Genomic DNA, 20085 nt, shown 5'->3' on the forward strand with positions numbered 1-20085 from the left:
TGCCATAACATCATTGTTTTGTTGAGGGTGAATACACGGTCCATAGATGGATGTTTTAAGCTTCTTTACATACACTCATCATGGTTATGAGTGTCATTTCTGTTTTTTTTTTTTTGGTTTTTTTTTGAGATTTCAATGATTGTAGCGCATACATCTTTAATTACTTTAAAGTGAAGCAAGTTTTACCTCGCCATGAACCAAGTGGGTGCTGACCAACAAAGAAGCCCCTGACTGAAACTTGCAGCTGCCTGCGTGGACAAGCCAAATGTTTTTTGGAAAAAAGGTTTTATGATCAGACGAAGACAAAGATTGCACTCTTTGGCCACAATGATAAGAGCTTTGTTTGGAGGAGTAAATGTGGCGCTTTTAAACCTAAGAACACTTCACAAGCTGCCAAACATGGTGCTCTGGGACTGTTTTGCAGCCAGTAGTACTGGTACATTACCTCCAAACAGCCAGATGGTTGAAATTTGGACACAGGCAGTAGTTCCAACAGGAGAATGATCCCAAACACACATAAAAACTGGTTTTGAAATGGATAAAGCAGGCATCTAGAATGGTGTTCCCAATGCTCTAACCCCAAACCCTATTGAAACTCTCTGGACTATGCTTAAAAGCAAACCTTTGTCAGGAAACCAATCAGTTTTGCCCCCAAAAATCAAATATGTTACCATAAGTGTTGTTGATGGCTACCAAAACCATCAGGTCGAGATGCACCTTGCTAAGATTTGACTCTGTAAGTATACTCTGACTTTTGAACTTGTGTGGATTATAATACAATCCCCAATAAATTCAAACTTATGCTTAAAATGTATGCTGTACAATTATTTTACCCTGGAAAAACAACAGTTCAGAGAAATCATCAAAAGCCCAAAATTACCATGACATTCATGCCCATGATGAGAGTATGTGACTTCTGACTGTACATACTGCACATAAGAAATATTTTAGTCCTTTATGTTTAGTTGAGTAAGATTTTCAAATCATCCCATATTTTCCTGTGAGATTAGCTTCAGATGAGATTATGCAGACGTTTGTCTTGCCCTCTCATTTCTTCCATGGGTTTACACCTGAGGACAAAGAGGCGTATTGTTTTGGATTAAGCATATGTTCTATTATTCTCACATTTTTCACAAGATTTACAATTTGCCACTATTCTTAGACATACTATGACATTTTAACAACTTCATGTAAAGCAACACTATGGCTGTGGACTTTTGAGAAAGCGAAAACTAAAGGCAAAAAAGAAGCCAGTCTGCCCGGCCATAACAATTTCCCCCCTCTGACTTCTTTCTGTGGTCAGAGTCCATAGAGATTTGAGATATAATCATTTTAACATGTTAATTATACAACCTGAAGCAACTGCAGGTAATGCCTGAAGTGTTTTTCTAACACTCACAGTAATGAACTATTTTGCGAGGTAAAAACATTAGCTGGCTTCCTCCCTTCTATCTCGATTTCTACTCAACATTCCACTCGCGAAGCACAAAAACTTTCTGCATCCTGATCAGGTATCGCTTTGTACAATCACTCCTCACACACTTTCTTCCTCATCTCTCGATCTTGCATTAATCAGATACTGATGACTTTTAAATCCCTCTTCCTTGTTTCTCTACAGTTGATGTATTTTCCCTTATTAGTTACCTTCAAAGCACATTTTCCCATTAATCATGAATTCTCTTTACAGTGTTTTTCCCCTCCTTCTGTGTATGTCCACCTATTGCCGAACTGGCAATAAAGTTGACTTTGACTTCAGTTAAATCTAATGCAGTTGCACAGACTTTCATCACTTAGACTTCACATTTTCTCCACTTATGCAATGTGAGTGTGAAGGGTGAGTTGCAAAAAGTAAGATTTGACTAATGCCAGACTTAGTTAAATCCAAGGCTGATCCAAGACAAGCGATCACTTTAATCAGCACCTGTTTATCAGATTAATGTGCGAAAAAAAACAAAAATCAGCTGTCTGTTCTGATGGCCACCGTTGGCCCTCACTTGCAAGGAGTCCTTGATTAGTGTGACATCTGTTGTGATGAGTTCACACAACGCCCAGGGACATGTATTGCTCCCAGCCCCTGCAACACCCAATCTATCCCTCCCAAGCGAATCTTGTCTGTGTCATTTATAAGTGCTACAGCAGTCTCTGCCTGTGCAGGCTGAGGGGATGCAAGGGGTCTCAGTGTGCAGCTTGTTGCTCTGAGTGAAATTTCTGTCAAATGGATTTTAACCACTTGTAGCAGCAGAAAAAGGGGAGTAAAAAAATCAGCTGTTTAAGGTAAGAATGCAAGGGTCTACCAAAGTGATTTGGTAGGCTTTTAGAAAAGTAAGTCTTTCCCAGAATATTAGTTTTTATCAGTTCTGGCTTATTTATCAGGGACAGAGTTGTAGTTCAATTATGGATCTGCATAAACTAATTTAATATAATATAATATAAAAAACTAAAAAAAAATGTGTAAAATAAATTTTTGCATTTTAAATATGTACATGAGCACAAACAAGCTACTTTTAACAGCTTCTGAGCTTTTATTGTGATAGATATTTATCTTTATCTAAACATAACGATGTCTTGTTCTCTATTAGAAAAAATAACAGTGCTTACTTCATCTTTGTTTAAATAGTCTGGATGACAGGGCCTTGACCTGATTCTATAAAAATTAAAAGAAAAAAAAACTACAATGTGTAATGATGTGTTCGATTAATCTCCTGAGATGCAAGCTCTTGCTTGGAATACAAGTCTGAAAAGTAAGTATCACCTTTAAACAGTGTTTTTTCAAAATAGAAAATACGGAAAAGTGGAAAAGCCAAAATGTGATGCTCCAATAAGAGGGTGGCCTCAGGGGGCCTCAGGAGGTTAAAACACCTATGCATTAGATTTTTAATCCATGACACAAGGACACAGTTTGAATTAACAGTTTATTAAAAATAGCTGAGTAACTGAGTTCAACATCGAAGTCTTGGGAGAAATATGAGCATAGCTTTGGAGAATTTTAAAAAAAGATCAGAATAAAGGTAACCTTCCCAGACTGCTGTCTTACAGTAACTGCGCTAACAATCCACAGGCCAGCAGGTAGTGATTCCCACTGCTCCCAGAACAGATGACTTTTAATCAGTCAGTGTGAGCATCCACTGAATCAAGCTACTTGTACTGACCCAAGAATTGGTTTATTGATTACCGGTGAGGTTCTATTGGTCTATGTTATTACCAGTTGATTTCTTCTCCTGGTAATCAGGATTGCCTTCCCATCGGGAGGACCATGTTGATCTGGCTCATGATTAGTTGACTTTGTTTAGAAAAGCTGTTGGAAATGGCCAATCCCTTAACAGATTACAGTACTGCCTGACTCTATTCCTCTCTCTCTTACATCCAGATATCACCATGACCCTGAATTTTCTAAACACGACCTCATGGGAGGGCCTGAACTCCATCTCCAACTCCTCAGGAGTGCACAAAAATCCTTTGACCTTCCAAAACATCACTTATGTTGATTTCTACCTCCACAAGCCCTCAGTGGCTGCAGTCTTCACTGTGTCCTATCTGCTTATCTTCCTGGTGTGCATGGTGGGCAACGGGGTGGTGTGTTTCATTGTGCTGCGCAGCAAAAACATGCGCACGGTCACCAACCTGTTTATTCTCAACCTCGCCATCAGTGACCTGCTTGTCGGCATCTTCTGCATGCCGACCACACTGGTGGACAACGTCATAACAGGTGACATGTTCTCTCTTTCCCTATTTTTAAGGCACTTAAACACATGGAAATTCAAAATTTTACCCTAGAGTGTTATTGGAGCACATTACAGGAGGTTTTTACTTGTGACCTTTTTTTTAATGCTAAAATAGAGAAAGGTCAATAAAGTTGTTAATTTTATCAGTAAGAAGACCAATAAAGGCAATTTAATCATAATAAAAACTGCTATAAGGTAAAAAAACAAACAAACAAACAAGACATTGTCATTGTGTGAATGACGGTTCAAATAATCAAATGAATAATCAAATGAAATAAATCAATGATTTTATCTTCTTTTGTCTTCTTTTGGGCAGGCTGGCCATTTGGTCGGGTAGTTTGTAAGCTAAGTGGAATGGTTCAAGGCATATCTGTGTCAGCATCTGTGTTTACGCTGGTGGCAATAGCTATTGACAGGTAAGAGCTGTCATTTCTGTAATTTCTGATTACTGTTCACTTGTCTGTTTTACTCTGAAAGATTTACTTCCTTTATACATCTTCTTTAATCCCCTTTTCTATCAGGTTCCGGTGCATTGTTTACCCTTTCAAGCAGAAGCTGACCATTGCCACCTCAAAACTAATAATTGTCATCATTTGGGTCCTGGCTGTGGCTATAATGTGTCCTTCAGGCATCATGCTCCAGGTCACAAAAGAGCAGAGGGTGCGAATAGTCCTCGGCAGCAACAACGACACCCGTCCCTTCTACTGGTGTCGCGAAAATTGGCCCAATCAGGAAATGCGGAAAATCTACACTACTGTCCTCTTTGCTAACATCTACCTTGCTCCTCTTAGCCTCATTGTAATCATGTACGCTCGCATTGGTTACACGCTCTTCAAGACCACTATCTCACCTGTTAGGGGCAGTGGGAGTGAGTCTCTAGAAGGCAGTGGCAAAAACAAGTCAAGCATGGAAGGTCGTCAGACAATCACAAGGAAGAAGAAGCGAGTCATTATGATGCTGCTCGTTGTGGCTCTGCTCTTCATCGTATCCTGGCTGCCTCTGTGGACCCTGATGATGCTAAGCGACTACATCAGCCTGACACAGCATCAGTATCGTGTCATTAATATTTACATGTATCCCTTAGCTCATTGGCTGGCTTTCTCAAACAGCAGCATCAACCCCATCATCTACGGATTCTTCAATGAGAACTTCCGCAGAGGCTTCCAGGCAGCATTCAAATTCCAGCTGTGCTCTGCTGACATTCTGCGCCAGAGGACTTACTCCCATCGGATCAGAGGAAATGCTGTGGTCCCCCTACGACCTGTCGCCCCCAGCAGATCAGGCTCTGGAGTTGGATCGGGGTTAGTGGAAAATAAGAAGAGCTCAAGTCAGGAGGAAGAGTGCTTGTCTGGTAAAAATGACATCAAAGAACAAGACGTGATCACGGAGGACCTGAAAAGGGTGTCCAAGATTTAGGCAGACTTTGACAATGTGCAGTGACTGCCCCGTTTCACAAACAAAGAGGTTTCTTTAACTTGTTCTAGATGAATTTAGACTACTTTAATTCCTTGTAAATCTAGATATGTCTTATGGTGTCTATGGTTTTATGGTGGGTGTATATGGCAAAGTATGATATAAGCAGAGACTTTAAAATGACTCAAGACTTGGAAACGTCTCTACAACATCTCAAGAGCACCTATGATTCCTGCTTCCTGCTCATTATTTTTGTTCTCGGACAACTGCAGTAGAGAGTCCATCCATCTATCCATCCATAGTCTGGGATGCAGGGGTAGCAGTCTAAGCAGAGATACTCAAATGTTCATTTCCTCAGCCACCTCCTGGGCTGGGGCACTGAGGCTTTCTCAAGTCAGCTGAGAGACATATTCTGTCCACTGGGTTCTGGGTCTACCATGGGAGCTTCTCCCAGTTGGACAGTTGTCCAGGAGGCATCCTAGTCAGCTGCCATGACCACCTCAGCTGACTATTTCCAATGTGGAGGAGTACCAGCTCTACTCTGAGTCCCTCCCAAATGACCAAGGTCCTCAACATGTCTCTAAAGGAGAGCTCAGCATTTTGTCTGGGAAAGCTAAAAACTGCGACTTGAAAGCTAATATCTGCTTCAATCTCATTATTTTGGTTATTGGCCATAGATGAGGGTGGGAGAGCATGAATCATCCTTAGAATAGAGAGTATTAATCCTTATTTATCCTTTACTTGGCCTTGGTTTGGCCTCTTTGTTCATGTACAAAGATAGGCTGAAGTTAAATGGCGAGAGAATAATCTTTTTTATCTCCTTAAACCAGCTTTTTTCTAAGTGGCTGCCACTTGAAAACAAAAGAGTTGAAAAATGGATAAGTGAGGCTTATTATAATTATATTAAAGAACATCTTTGTGACATTAAAAAGATTCAAGAGTTTAAAAGAAAGTAACTGCAGCTGAGTGTTTAGAGGTATATGAGACCCAAGCCTTTGGTTCTCAGGGATTCCTTTATACATATGCAGAAATCATTATTTCAAACCTTGCTTGAAATGAGAATCTAAGATTGTAATAGATCCCCCATATTATTCATGAATTGAAAAAAAAGACTGAAAAAATCTTAATTGGTCTCCATAATTAATGCTGCTATCCTTACAATTGCCATGGTTACAGCAGGCACTGTAGCAAAATGCTCCCACAGTTACTTTGCCAGAAGTACAAAAGGAAAACAAATGGTGCGCCTTCACAGCAGAGGCACACAAAGAAATCAGTCAATAGTGAGTAACAGCAGGCCGTGCTATTGTTTCGTGCTATTGTTAACACAGATTTTTTGCCTCATGAACATTTGGTATGGATTTAGTTTGATCACATCTGGATGGCAGTACACTACTAGCATAAGAAACTGTCTTCAGGTGCTGTGCAAATATTTCTCAGATGTTGGGTCATGGGCAGACATGGCATTTTTAGCTGAAAAAACAAAGACGTCTTTCATAAGAAGTTCCCCAAAGAGCTCCCATTTCAGCAGAAAATTGTAGTTTTAAAATTGTAGTTTTACAGTTTAATAAAGAAGTACAAGTGCAGCATCTTCAATTCTGTTTTTGTTAACATTCTAACTCTATACACTTTATACAAATATTTAAAAAAATGATTTGCACATATTTGACACATGTTATTTATGGTCTCTTCTGTGTATGCTGGTAACTGTGCACACTGTCTGATTGGTGTGCATAACATCCGTAATGTAAAAAATGTGTTCTTTAAGGATAAATGGTGTTTTGTAGGTGTAATGGTTATAAAACTGCTTTCAGTGGTTAAACTGGGAAAATACATCATTGATATGCTGTGTGTAAAACATAACTCATCATGGGCAGGCTTGTCTGTCTAATCCTTTTTTTTGATGAATGCTGAGCTTATGTTCCTCTATAACCTCAAAGTGAATGTAATGAAATGCGAAATATTGCTCTGCATATTGTTAGAGTCTGAAAGTGGAACTTACATATAACCAAACGTGTTTAGTGTTTTCATTATAAAGAAAGAAAGAAAGAATGAAACAAATGCATTCAAACATACGATATAAATAAAACTGATTTTTGTTTTCATTTTGGATTATACCTGCCAGTTTGTAAAATATGTTATACTGCACAGGCACACTCATGTCACTATAATTTAGATCAGCTTGTTGCTTGCTGGTTTACAGTGTTGCCCCTTGTTATAAAATATTTATCTTTCAGTATATTTTAATGGCTTCATAAGTTTAAACTCAATATATTATTTATATCATCCACTGTTGCGTCTTATTTAAAAAAGGGTTCAAAAATGATTCAATAAAGAAGAAGAAAATAACATCGCCACAACAATTAGCTACTTTCTGCTTTCTCTCCATATAGATAATGTTTATGGTAGGGATCTTAAAATAAGTGAGAGACGGAAAGGACAGACTAAGACTGTTCATCTCTGCTTTCATTTTGGTAATGGCAAAAATCATAAGGTGCCACCTACACATTTACCTTACATGAATTTCATTCCAACCGCTAGGCAGTAAATAATAATGAACTCCATACCAGTCAATAAACAGTAAGAGTATAATGGCTTGAATGAGCATTATGTGGAAGCGGCTGAATAACTATTGTATTTCTTCTTCTGCCAATAAGAACTACTGTGAGTAAGGGATTAATGGAAAATCTTTAACACTGCAGGTGACATTGTCTGGAACCCTGACTGGTCCTCTGATTTGCCTTGATTTTATAGACCCTGTTTACAGTTTGGAGTTTGCTTGAATTCCTTTTGTGCACACGCAATGTTGCTGCAATTTAATATCAAAATTCACATTTTACATATGAATTCAATACTCTATAGAGGCTAAGAGAGTGGGTGGTATCCTGAGCAGGTTTTGGTGCTTGTTTTGCAGTGATGTTGTGATATGATATGTGTCCCTAGTAACATTTATAATAAATCAAAGACCAGTTATATGATCAAATGTAACTGCGTGGGTCCCTACAATTGTTTACCTGCTAATTTTTGTGACCGGGATTTGTCCAAAGATACTTTACATTAGAATCCACCAACTGCACATATGCACCAGCTGGCAGACTTAAGGTGAACTTAACCTTAACCTTTTTTTTAACAAGTTTCTCATACCACAAATATTGTATATGTGGAATTTGAAATGACAGATGCGAATAAATACCTGCTTTACAGCCAGGCACACATGACTAGATTAACAGATAAAGTCTTACCTTGAAAAGTCTAATAAAAAGCCAGTGAGTCATCTTTTTAGACCACAGGTGAAGAGACAGCAGGTTGATGAATACCACAGGTATACTAAATTGCAGTGTTCAATAACAAGTGGACCTTGGAAAAGGTCTTTCGAGTTAAATCATTATATAATAATTACTATCATTCAGGTTTGTGAAGGAGATGTGCAATTCTTATAATATTATACTGTACTTCAGATGTTCTATTTAATGGTAAGAATAACTAAAGTTTGCTAAAATGCATGTTGTCAAGTCACAATGCTTCTTGCAGAATGTCCTCTTATTAAGTTCAATAAAAACTATATTTTCATTTTAGTCTAGTTTTAGTCATACCTACTTTAAATTTAGATCATTTTAATAAAGCTGCAAAAGGAAACATTTAATGGTGTACTGGGGTTGCATTGTGTGCCTTGAATTGCTGAAAAGCACAATTATATTAGAAAATTATCAAGGCATTCAGGGATGAAAAATTCTGGTAGTGTTGGAGAGTTCATTCCTGTCTAAGGTCATTGCTCCTGTAGAACGGTAATGACTCAAAACAAGACTGACACAGAAGAAAACTATCAGCAGGATCAAACACTCGTCAAAAGTGAAAGAAAGAAAAAACTGGAGCAGTTTACTTAAGGTGAGTGGATCAGCTCAGTGGTGAGGAAGTCTCTTCTAAAGCTACAAAAAGTTCCCGATTGCACTGCTTTCCTTAAAAAGGGGTCAAGTAACAATTTGGTCTAGAGTCTCAAAAATTTTCAGTCTGTCATTTTCATTTGTTATGTTATTTAAGAACAATATGCTACACTGGGTGGGATTGCTGTTAATGGCTGAAATGTTTTTGCACAAGTTAATGCTAAAACAATACCAAGTTAAGCTTTCTGAGATCACAAATTTAAAGTTACTATTTGTACTCTGTGAACCAGAGAACTGCACCATCAGCAAAGGAAAAACAATAAAGGTGCTACTAACGTTTACATTCAGATCGTTACTGTTCACGCTGCTGTGTGCAGTAATATCACATTTTTCCTTGAAACAGCAGCGGTGTTAGATGAATGAAATCATTTTCTATATACTGGGAAAGTTGGCAGCAGATATTTTTATATGGTATGTTTAAAATCCACCTGTCAGCATTCTGACAGCGTTCAAAGTTTATGAGGCAGAAAAAAAACCAAACAAAATGTGTCACGCAAATGACGAGAATTTCAAAATGATCCAACTTCATTTTAAAGGCGCTGATGTTGACAGAACATTTTTTTACAGTGAGCACAATGATATTAAATGCAGTTACCTTATACAACAGGCGATTAGTGAAAGCTATGATAAATGTGGATCACTCTATCTGTTAAATCGGTGTCCTGTGGGTAAAGGAAAAAAAAACAAACAGATTGTCTTCTCAACAGATTAAAGTCACCTTCTGGAGCTGCGCTAATTTGATAAAACCATTAGCGCAGCTACCTTCAGCAATATCTCTATCCTTACACTTCCATTAGGTTTATGTGTAATTTTCTGTGAGGTTTTCATCACAAAGATATAGTCCTATGTGCCATTTTGTTCCCAGAGCTATTTATTGTAAGAGCCTACACCTTTTAGCTGCTCTGAGGATGTTGTTAATCTGTAAGTACCTGCAAAAAGCTTTGTACTTCTGACACCTTCCAATTTATTAAATGTTGAAGAGCAAATGATTTCACATAGCAAACATTAACTTTTTGTAGCTTTTACCGAACGAGCTCGATGGACACTACAGATATATTTGTGTGATGTAACCCGTTGGTTTGGGGACTGCTGACGTGAAGCCTTCAGTGATTTGTTGGAGCGCTAACTTGTCAACTAACACCAGACAAATGGCTGGGGGTAAAAGAAATAAGCTATAGAAATGAGGACTGACTTACTTTACTAAACAGCATGAAGTGGTAATTAGTGGAACTAAACTTTTGGTACTTCCATGTTGGCTGTTTTGTTCATTTTAAGGGCGTATGATTGAATTAAAGTGGTTCATATAAACTTAAAACTTTCCTTTTTGCTTCACAGTGCAAAACAGCATAGGTAATATAAAGTGGTGGTTGGCAAAGGAAGCAGAACATACAAGCTAAAGAGATGCAGCCTGATCTTTAAAGAACCTTAATCTGCCTAAATCAATATGAAAGAATTAGAAAAAAAAATTATTTGTATTAATGAAACTACAGGCAGAAGATGAAGAAACAGATGAATGTAATATGACACAGAAAAGCACTACTTTTTGTTTTCTGTTTGTTTATGGGTTACATGAAAACATATGGAGTTGATCATTGAGCTTAGTGAGCAGTGAGTAGCTGTTTAACTTCAATTTTCTTTGGTTTATTCAACAGATATGAGCCTGCATCAGTCTAACTTTCTGCATGAGAGCTCCCAGCTTTGCGTCTAAAGCCTTGAAATTCTTTCTAGGGTAAATTTCAACATATAAATCAGTGAAGGCTTCTATGCTATTTATGTTTGTTTGCTGTTTATCTTTTCTAAATAACACGAATTGAACGTCTTCAAGATGAGCGACTGGGTGGACACAGATAGGCTGTGACACTGCCACAGATGGGCCCATATGTAACTGCTGTAACACTGGAGAACATGACTGAAGCATATGCTAGAGCTGTTGATCACAATTTACCGTCAGCTATACCTGGTTCCATGAGCACATATGGCAAGAGAGCTAAGAGCTTGTGCAATTTGTGCATGCCAGTCATAAATCCACTGTCCATCTCACAATTTTAAAGAAACTATTGATGAAAAAGTGCAAAATTTGGTTTTTAGGGTTTTCTCTATATTACTGTACGCTATTGTAAGCTCTTTACCTAATAATATAAAGCACCTTTGGCGCTATAATAATAACATTAAATTGCACTACATGTAAATATAAACTTAGCATATATCACATTTCTTTGCATTTATTTCTTATACTGTTTAAATTGCTACATGATATTGTACAATGTATATTTCAATGAATTCTGTCTCTGTATAGACAAAGATCCAGACAAACGGTTCTCTTGCACCATCTATTGGCAGATTCTTTATATACAGTTCAAATACATAAACATTTTAACATCTCGTTCTGCTCACCGGGTTAAAAATAATTGATACCAACCAGTGGGACTTTTTGGTAAAATTTATTTTGCAAGTGTTTAAGTGATACAGGTTTTTGAGGGATTGTCTTAACAATGATGTCTTTCATCCTCCCCAAATAGTAGGAGAGTAAATGAAAAGAAATTTTGTTATTTTTCACACAAACTGTACAATATGTGAATATACTGTAGCACAAGGGATACAAATGTTTGACTTAAGTACCCCTGGTTAGATCCAAACTTATTCCATCAAGTATCAGAAACAAACAAAAGGCATACTACCAGTATTTGTCACATGTCTTTTTACTTGTATCCACTCTAAAAATCACATTCAGAGACTTTAAACAAATCTAATTTGCTCATCTCCGATTCATTAAACGGACCTTCCTGTGTGCTTCGATGCCCTGGCCCTGAACACATCATCATCAGCAGGTTTTCCTCTGGAGGAGCCAGCTTCAGGACAGAGATACATATCATGCTCCAAAGACATATGAAGGCATTTCATACAATCAAATATATTGATTAAAAACAGTCAATGAAACTGGTGCTTTACATTATATCTGCAGAAGCTATCACGGGGACTAAAGCAGATAAAACGTAAATCATAATTCTTATAAAAGACCAGCTAAATGAGAAGAACAGCACTGTGCAGCAAGATGTGTTTGAGTGATGTGAGTCATCTAAAAAACAAGCACTGTTTTATAAGTGCTTCACACTGAGGAGTCCTTTCACGGTTATTTTCAAAGAGCTTTCTTTTAATTAAAAAAACACAACAACATAAAGAAACCAATGAAAAGGGATGTGGCAGAGAATAGACATGGACAAGGATACAAAAAGAGCAGGGTCTTTTAGTTCAACCTTCATCTTTTGTGGTGTTATCCTCTAGATCCTCATCGCTGTCTAAATCACTGTGAACCCTCTTGGCCATAGTATTTCTGCTTCTCTGCTCCTTAGCCCCCTTCTTGATCTGAACTGGTAATGGTTTCACTGGTTATAAAAAGGGAAAGAAATATATGATAAGTCTAATACAAAACACTACTGCAGACAAACAAAAATGTTACTCCTTTTTCTCCATTCACCCTAGTTATTAAAACACAGCCCTCACCTGCTGATGGAACAAACTGGTCTTCAGCTCCACCGCCATTATTGCTGTGACTGGCGCTAACCGTCTCTTTCTGTTCTTCATCTGTGACGATTCTCTGTCTCGCACTCTCAAAAACAGACTTAATGACAATAGAATCCTCATAGATCTGCAGTGATTTACACACACAGACACACACACACACACACACACACGCGCGATCAGAGTTTTTATAACAGGAACCGTGGAGAAAAACTATTTTGCTGCTTGTGAATGAAAGAATTCCTCCTGAAATCCCTTCACCTGTGATCCCTCCAGATTATAAGTCTGAGCATTGTGACACAGAAGGAAAATGTCCTTCTCCAGATCTCCCACACTTCTGTACTTGTGATTGCGAACACGTTCCTATGAAATACAGTAATAAAAACAGACAAATAACAACAACAATAAAACTATAAACTGATTTGGTTCATTATTTAATTTTTTAAAAAAGGACAAAAATACAAAGATACTTGATTGTCTCCTGAACTTTTCTAAAACACACTTATTCAGTTTTTTGCTGAGAATTAAATGAGAAAAAACTCACTCACTTCAAGTCTGTACACTAAATAAGAAATTAGACTTGTCAGTCATCTTAGCATTAAGACCTCAAACAGAGAAGGTAACAAAATAGCTACCAGCACCGTCACATGTCACATGACTACTGTTAATCTTTTTGCAGCAAAGCCAGAATGTAGACACAACAGGTTGTGACTTTATGGGAAGTTTGGTGCTGAAACTACATTTTGGCTGGCAAAGTGATATTCTGGAGTTAGTGCAGTGTATAAAATCTCACCACTAGATGTCAGTAGATTGTACATTGCAGTCAACTGAATTATGTTTTCTTACCTCTCCCAAGTGCATAAATCTAGCTATGGTGGCTGTTGTAGGACAAACAAGTCTGGTCGCCACCTACACTCACTGACCTCAGCTGTCAGTATGTGTCCATGTCTGTTAAATTTGGAGGAGGGTGTAAAGCTTTACAAAAGGAGTCCAATATGACTCAGTTAAGCTAACTTCTGTCCAATGACGGCGATACTGAGGTGAGTTGTTGAGAATATCCTGAACTTTTCTGTCGCTAAGTGCTGCCATTTTTGCTGTTGTTAGCCTCTGTTAGCTGCTGTTAGCCATTGTAAGTACGAGTTTCTTTGAAGTGGACTTGGACACTTAGTGAATAAATTCTCCTACGCTGCGAGAACGAAATCAAACTGTTTGTCAGAGGCAACGTTTGATTTTTGGGACATTCGAGCCTAACATTAGCTGGCATAAGGTTAGCTTATAACCAGCTGTTGTTGTTAAGTCAACTTATTGTCAGCTTATTGGAGGCACTAATCTGTTGATAATAAGTAATTGCAACAACATTGGGTATAAATGAGCCTGTTTATATGTACAACATTTGTTTTTTCTAATCCTCAAAAATCAACTGACTTTAACTTTAGTGTATAGTTGGCCTTTGTTGGTTGTTTTTATGTGTGTATTACATTAATTAAAAACAACAACAACAATTTTACACCACATGCTGTCTTTTCTACAGTCTGACTGTAAGGATGATGGGGGGAACATGGTAAACCTACGTGCTAAACCATCAGCTTAATAGAAACATGCTAGCGTTTAGCTCTTACAATGGCGATAAATAGAAAAGTTCTAGTTTTGTGGAGTCTGTTAAGCATAAAAATATTAAGGCTCTTTCTGTTCAACCCATGTGTATTTAACATACATTGACATATTTGTATTATATAGTATACCTAAGCTCTAGTTAAGTCCTCTTAATCACTGTTTACTGAATGAAGGTTTTGAATACTGAATAGACTCCCACTTGCCATTGATGTATTATGGTTCACCCCCTTTTCATTCAATTTTATCTTCGTAGAAAAGGTAACTGTGAAATCTGTATTGTGTCGGAGTTGTGAGGGTATTCAGTGACACAAACCCTGATCCTTCTGAAGTCCACAGGCTTTCGGATCAGTTCGTAGTACTCAGGTACCTCCTTCTTAGAGGGAAGCTGCACAAAGCCTTTACTGATCTGCCGTCCCAACCTAGAAACACAATGTTTCTTTTAATCTCGTGACAATAGGAAAAATGTTTAATTATTCTGTCAATATCTGTAAGACATTTTGTTTTCTTATTCCTGATAATGTTTTCTTGCAGTCCACACTTACATACAATGTCTTTTCATGACTAAATTATGAAGGAGGCACAATCCCAAAATAAACTGCTGATTGATTCAATGTTCAGCATTCAAAACTTGACAAAGTGAGTAGCTGCACTGGGATTTTTAAGGCAGGTTTCCCTGAAATCCCTGTGAGGTATTAGGTTAGACTCGCAAAATGTTTAAAGCTGAAATTTTTTACTTCTGCTTCAATCCAGCAGCAGGGGGTGAGAGAAATAAGTGTTCTGGTTCCTCACTGAGTCGCTAGGCTAAAAAACTCTCTTGTTAAAACTCTCTTGTTAAAATATCCCACTGCACAATCCGTCCATCCATCCATCCATCCATCCATTTTCTGCAATGCAAAGATCATGCATCATACAGAAAGGTCCGGCTAGCTTCTTGCTGAGGCAACAGAACTAACCATTGCACTACAGTGCTGTTGTCCCTGGATAGACCAATTTACTTAAATATAATACTTTTAATAATAATGATAATATCAAAAGAATCCCTTAATCAATCAGTTTTAAAGGGGACCTACTACGGTCATTTCTAATTCCGTATTTCTAGTCTTGAATTCAGCTACAGTAGCTTCATCCTAGACCCTGGTGCAGTACCACAGTTTATTCACTGTATGAACTAAACTATTTTGGCCGCTTCCTTTGAACCAGCTTTGTTCTGGCTGGCTGTTCCTCGCAAACAGAAGGTTTGAACAGCAGGTGGGTGGGGGCCACTGGGCCTACGTTCAGAGCTGAGTGCCTGAAATGACTGCATCAGGGATATCCCCTCGCTTTGACACCATACAAACACAAAGAGCTGAAAACTCTGAGTGTGTTTATACTGAACCCTGAGCTTTAGCCTTTGGGATTACTTACACATATGCTGACTTCATTATACAAAAAATTGTCTAATAGGGTATAACAGGTCCCCTTTAAGCTGTAATCAGGTGTACAGTTTTGTAGGAATTGCTATAAGACCATCTCAACAAATGTCATTTTAGAATCTACATGTGTTCTCTATTTGTCACAAGTGAAATATTTCAAGCCTTTTTTGTTCTCATTTTGATGATCATGGCTTATAGCTCACGGAAATCGGAAGTCCAGTACCTTAGATTAACAGAATCTTTTTCTTAGAGTTTAAATAGTGTGTATGTCTCATTTGAGTTCAGTACATAATGCCACAGTCACAGGAAGGATTGCTGACTTCACAGTTGTCAGAGGGCAATCATCAACACCCTCCACAAGGTAGGTAAGCCACAGAAGGTGATTAGTGAAAAGGGGTTGCTATATACAAAGTGCTGTACTAAAGTATATTAATGGAAAAGTTTATACAAGAACTTGGGAGAGCTTCACAAAGAGAGTCAGAGCCACTATGCAAAGACTTTCTTCAGGAAAGGGGCTACAACTGTTGCATTCTTGACATCGGCCAACTGCTGAACCAGATACAGCATCACAAACGTCTTACCTGGGCTAAGGAGAAAAAGAACCGGACTGTTGCTCAGTGGCCCACGGTCATCTTTTCAGATGAAAAGAAAATGCCGCATTTCATTTGGAAATTGAGGCCCTAGAGTCTGGAGAAAGCGTGAAAAGCCACTGAATCCAAGGTGTCTAGTGCAAAGTTTGCAGTCTGTCTGCTGTATTTTATCAAGGCTAAAGTCAACACAGGTGTCTACCAGGAGATTTTTACACCACTTCATGTTTCCATCTACTCATAAGCTTGAAGGGGATCTGGTTTTCCTTTTCCAGGAGGACTTGGCAGCACAGGCCCAAATCTATTTCCCAATTGCTCGTAGAATACATGAGGTTTCGTCAAACCGAAGATGAGAACCACCTAATACAGGCTAAGCCCTGCTGTCAAAGCAGGGCTTTGACAATATTAACCTTTTGATGAGCATGATCTCATCAAAAGGTTAATATTATCAAATAAAACATTATATTCATTTTTGTAATTAAAAAGAGATCTAAAAATAGTGAATTTTTTGACACAGCCCAAACGTCTTTCACATCCCTCACCCATCTTTGTAGTTCATGACCATATCCACCAGTGTGTTCAGTGTTCTGGTGAGTTCAGGTGGATTTGGAGGGAGTTTCTCAGCTGGTGGGCGCCCTCGCTTCCTTTTGACTTTCTCGCCAGTTTCTTGCCCAGCCTTCAGGTCTTTCACTGCTTGATGATCACCTTTACGCTTCTTCAGACTGATGTCCTCCTCCATGTCCTCTAGAGAACCGTTCTCTCTTGCCTCGAGCTGTGGGTGGGGAAATCTTGTAAATGCACATGTATTTTCTTTTTGTTTAGTTCCTACTTCAGCAACACAAAGACTGAGGAGGAGAGAGAATATTTGCTAGAGAATGGGAGGAAAGAGTTCATTTCAAAACTTCTATTTTCTGTTTATTCTAACTTGGCCTCTTTGATTTTCATGTCAAAGCTCTCGGGAAAACGCATAGTACGTGTTTTTCCCAGACGCAAACCTGAAGCGCTTAAGACGACAAACTGCAGATTCTAAATTTAAAACCTCCAAATTAAAGCACTCTAAGTCTCCATCTAATTAGCAGCTGGAATTCAGGCATTTGGAATTACAGAGCATGGTTTTGTATTCAAATGAATTAGGACTCATTTATTTATTACAATAGCATCTGAATTTATATGGACTGAAGCAACCCAGTGCCGTCTCTGCAAATTTAGGACAGATTATTTGATCTGTGGGCTTTGATGTGAGATGATTATCGAGGGGATGCTTAATTTTTAATGCACGACGAGTCGGAATGGATTCGAGGAAGCCCTTTTCTGTCAAAGCACAGAGTCTAAAAATGCCATTGTGCCATAAATATGAATCTATATTTTGCTGCTTTGCACTCAGCCTTGTGCATGCAAGACAGAGAGAAAAAAGAGAGCCGGAATCATTATTTTAGGTGTGTGGTGTTTGACAAGGGTGCGTGCTGCATCCCGAGTTATGTTCAACCGTTTCATCCGCTCCTTTTCGATTATGCAGCGACCACTGTGTTTTCCACAAAGGCAATTAGAGGCCAGAAACAAGAGTGAGTTGCATGCAGCACAAGCAGCTCTTGCAGCAGCAGCTGGAGGGGGGGTAGAGAGGGCATGCTGTCCAATCTGAACAGAATATTGATGCATCAATAATACAGGATCATACAGTACACACATCAGCCTTCACATCATATAATACAGCACGCCTGCTGATCTCTCAAGGACGCAAACTTGAGATATTTAACACACACTGATCCGAGGAGCAGCGAACGGTGCCATGCAGAATTAGAAAAAATGGAAAAACAATAACAATAACCCCCCCCTTCCCCCCACCTCAAAAAAACAAAAAAAAAAACAGGACTGAAGATACATGCCTGCACTTCCAACCATAAAAAAGACATAGCAGAAGCTGACTTAGAGGAGACAACAGCACTAGAGACAACAATAGAAATCCTGCTCATCATTGTTCGGGGCTCAAATGTAGGCTTTGAAAAGCCCCGCTACTCCCTCTAAGGGGAAGCAATCGTTCCAGCGGAATACTGGAGGGATAGAGGGTAATCCTCAAAGATGTATAACACAGCTGAGAGCTGCCTGATTGACTGTGCATGTGGAGTGGAAGGGTGTCAGAGTGTGCATGTGATGCTCCATGCCTGTGCTATCTCCTAACAAGCCTGCCTCTTCCCTGACTAATCTGGCAAAGATTCCCTCTCATCTGTTACAACACACACCTACACACTCTCTCTCCCTGCCTCTTGCGCACACACGCATACACTCTCTCTCTTTCCTTGGCGTGCGCGCGCACACACACACATACACACACATTTTATCCATCTCTTCCTCTCTTCCCATGCGATGTACCCTGGCTGAATCCTGAGCCTGTGAAGAAAAGACATGGAGGAGGATATTTACCTGACTGCAATCTGCAGGCTGGTTATCGGGATCGGCTGCAGCTGTGGGGGAGAGAATTAGCAAGCCAGCATAGCGGCGAGCTGCTAGTCTCTTCATCAGCTGATCACTCAGAAGCAGAGCCCAGAAGGGGGGAGAATAAAAGCGCTATGTTTTCATATACAAATCATTGGGCAGGGGGAAAATACAAATGCCATACCCATCTCCCGTCTGCAGCTCTCCGAAGTCTTTTTCCTGACTCTGGAAGGCCCCGAGCTTGTCTCCCTCTGCATGTTTTTAATATCGACTGTTGCCAGACGTTATTATTTTTTTCTTTCCTCTCTCTCTCTCTCTCTCCCTCTCTCTCTTTCTCTCTTCCTACCCCTCTGTTAAAGTTGTCGGGTCCTTTTTTATTTTTATTATTTCTTTAAAAAAAAATCTGCACTGTATTTTGGAGGGATCGTACTGTTCGTTATCAACTAAGGCAAGCAAGAAACTCCTGCTGGAACCAGGAGTCCAAGCCTGAAAGCAGCACGGACATTCATGAGTTCACTCGAGAGCACGTTTGAATGTGCAGCCGCCTCGGAATTCCAGCAGGGTGATTAATGCATAAATATTGACTCAGATTACACTTAATTCCTCAGCCGAGACAGCAAGGAAAGAAGAAAAAAAGTTCTCTGCAAAGTCCGAGCCGCTGAGCTGCAGCAATTGCAGAAAAAAAAAAAAAAAAAGGGAGTTTTTCTACTTTAGGCAAGTATTCAAAGCCATGTGGTTTCTGTAAAGCAATTAGTTTTCTTCCTAACATGTGCACAAAAAAACAAGCCAAAAAGGCTGCTGCTGGATAACAGCACATGTAACAGCACAGAAAAACATATGCAAAAAAAATTTAAAAAAAATGTCTGATGTCAGAGCAACATCGTTTTGTCCAGTGGAAATACTTGTGAAGTGGAGGATCTCAGCTGAATGGAATTCAGTGAGAGAAAATCATAATGCACGAGTTACAGACTATTTGTCATGCCATGCTACCCTACTACAGTATACATACACTCCTATATTCGTCCACTTTATTAGGTACGCCTACTCTTATGCGCCCTAACACGAATATATGGTGAGCCAATCATATGACAGCAACTCAGTGCATTTGGGCACGTAAGCATGCTCCAGGCGATCTGCTGAGGTTCAAACTGAACATCAGAATGAGAAAGCGTGATTTAAGTGTCTTATAATGTGGTATGGTTGTTGGTGTCTGATGGGCTGGTAGGAGTATTTCAGAAACTGCTGATTCTCTAGGGATTAGCAAATGGTCCAAAAAAAAAAAAAGGAAAAAAAAGAGAGAGAGGGGGGAAATAGTTCTGGGTGAAAGTGATTTGTTGATGCCAGAGTTCAGAGGAGAATGGCCAGACTGATTTGAACTGACAGGAAAGCAATACCAACTCGAATAATCACTGCAGAGATGGCAGAAGAGCATCTCTGAAGGCACATCACA

General features: G+C 39.0%; 2 protein-coding genes across 2 annotated transcripts; one reads left to right on the forward strand and one right to left on the reverse strand.

The window, feature by feature from the left end:
• The first annotated feature begins 3375 nt into the window (after positions 1-3375).
• On the forward strand, positions 3376-5138 carry LOC147326230 (neuropeptide FF receptor 2-like). The gene is made up of 3 exons (XM_086301319.1): positions 3376-3706; positions 4039-4138; positions 4244-5138. The coding sequence occupies exons 1-3, from the start codon at positions 3376-3378 to the stop codon at positions 5136-5138; spliced, it is 1326 nt and encodes a 441-aa protein (XP_086157445.1).
• Positions 5139-11475: 6337 nt separating this feature from the next.
• Positions 11476-19046, reverse strand: LOC147326231 (SWI/SNF-related matrix-associated actin-dependent regulator of chromatin subfamily A member 2). The gene is made up of 6 exons (XM_086301321.1): positions 18624-19046; positions 16748-16977; positions 14520-14625; positions 12854-12955; positions 12575-12719; positions 11476-12456 (listed from the first exon to the last, which is right to left on the reverse strand). Exons 1-6 carry the CDS (start codon positions 18717-18719, stop codon positions 12323-12325), a joined length of 813 nt encoding a protein of 270 aa, XP_086157447.1. The 5' UTR covers positions 18720-19046; the 3' UTR covers positions 11476-12322.
• Between the last annotated feature and the right edge of the window lie 1039 nt (positions 19047-20085).

The sequence above is a fragment of the Aulonocara sp. 'chitande type north' Nkhata Bay genome, linkage group LG7 (assembly GCF_057382095.1).
Source record: "Aulonocara sp. 'chitande type north' Nkhata Bay isolate Kocher_YH1m ecotype deep benthic linkage group LG7, A_spYH_male_GT1.1, whole genome shotgun sequence".
In the NCBI taxonomy this organism is placed as follows: domain Eukaryota; kingdom Metazoa; phylum Chordata; class Actinopteri; order Cichliformes; family Cichlidae; genus Aulonocara; species Aulonocara sp. 'chitande type north' Nkhata Bay.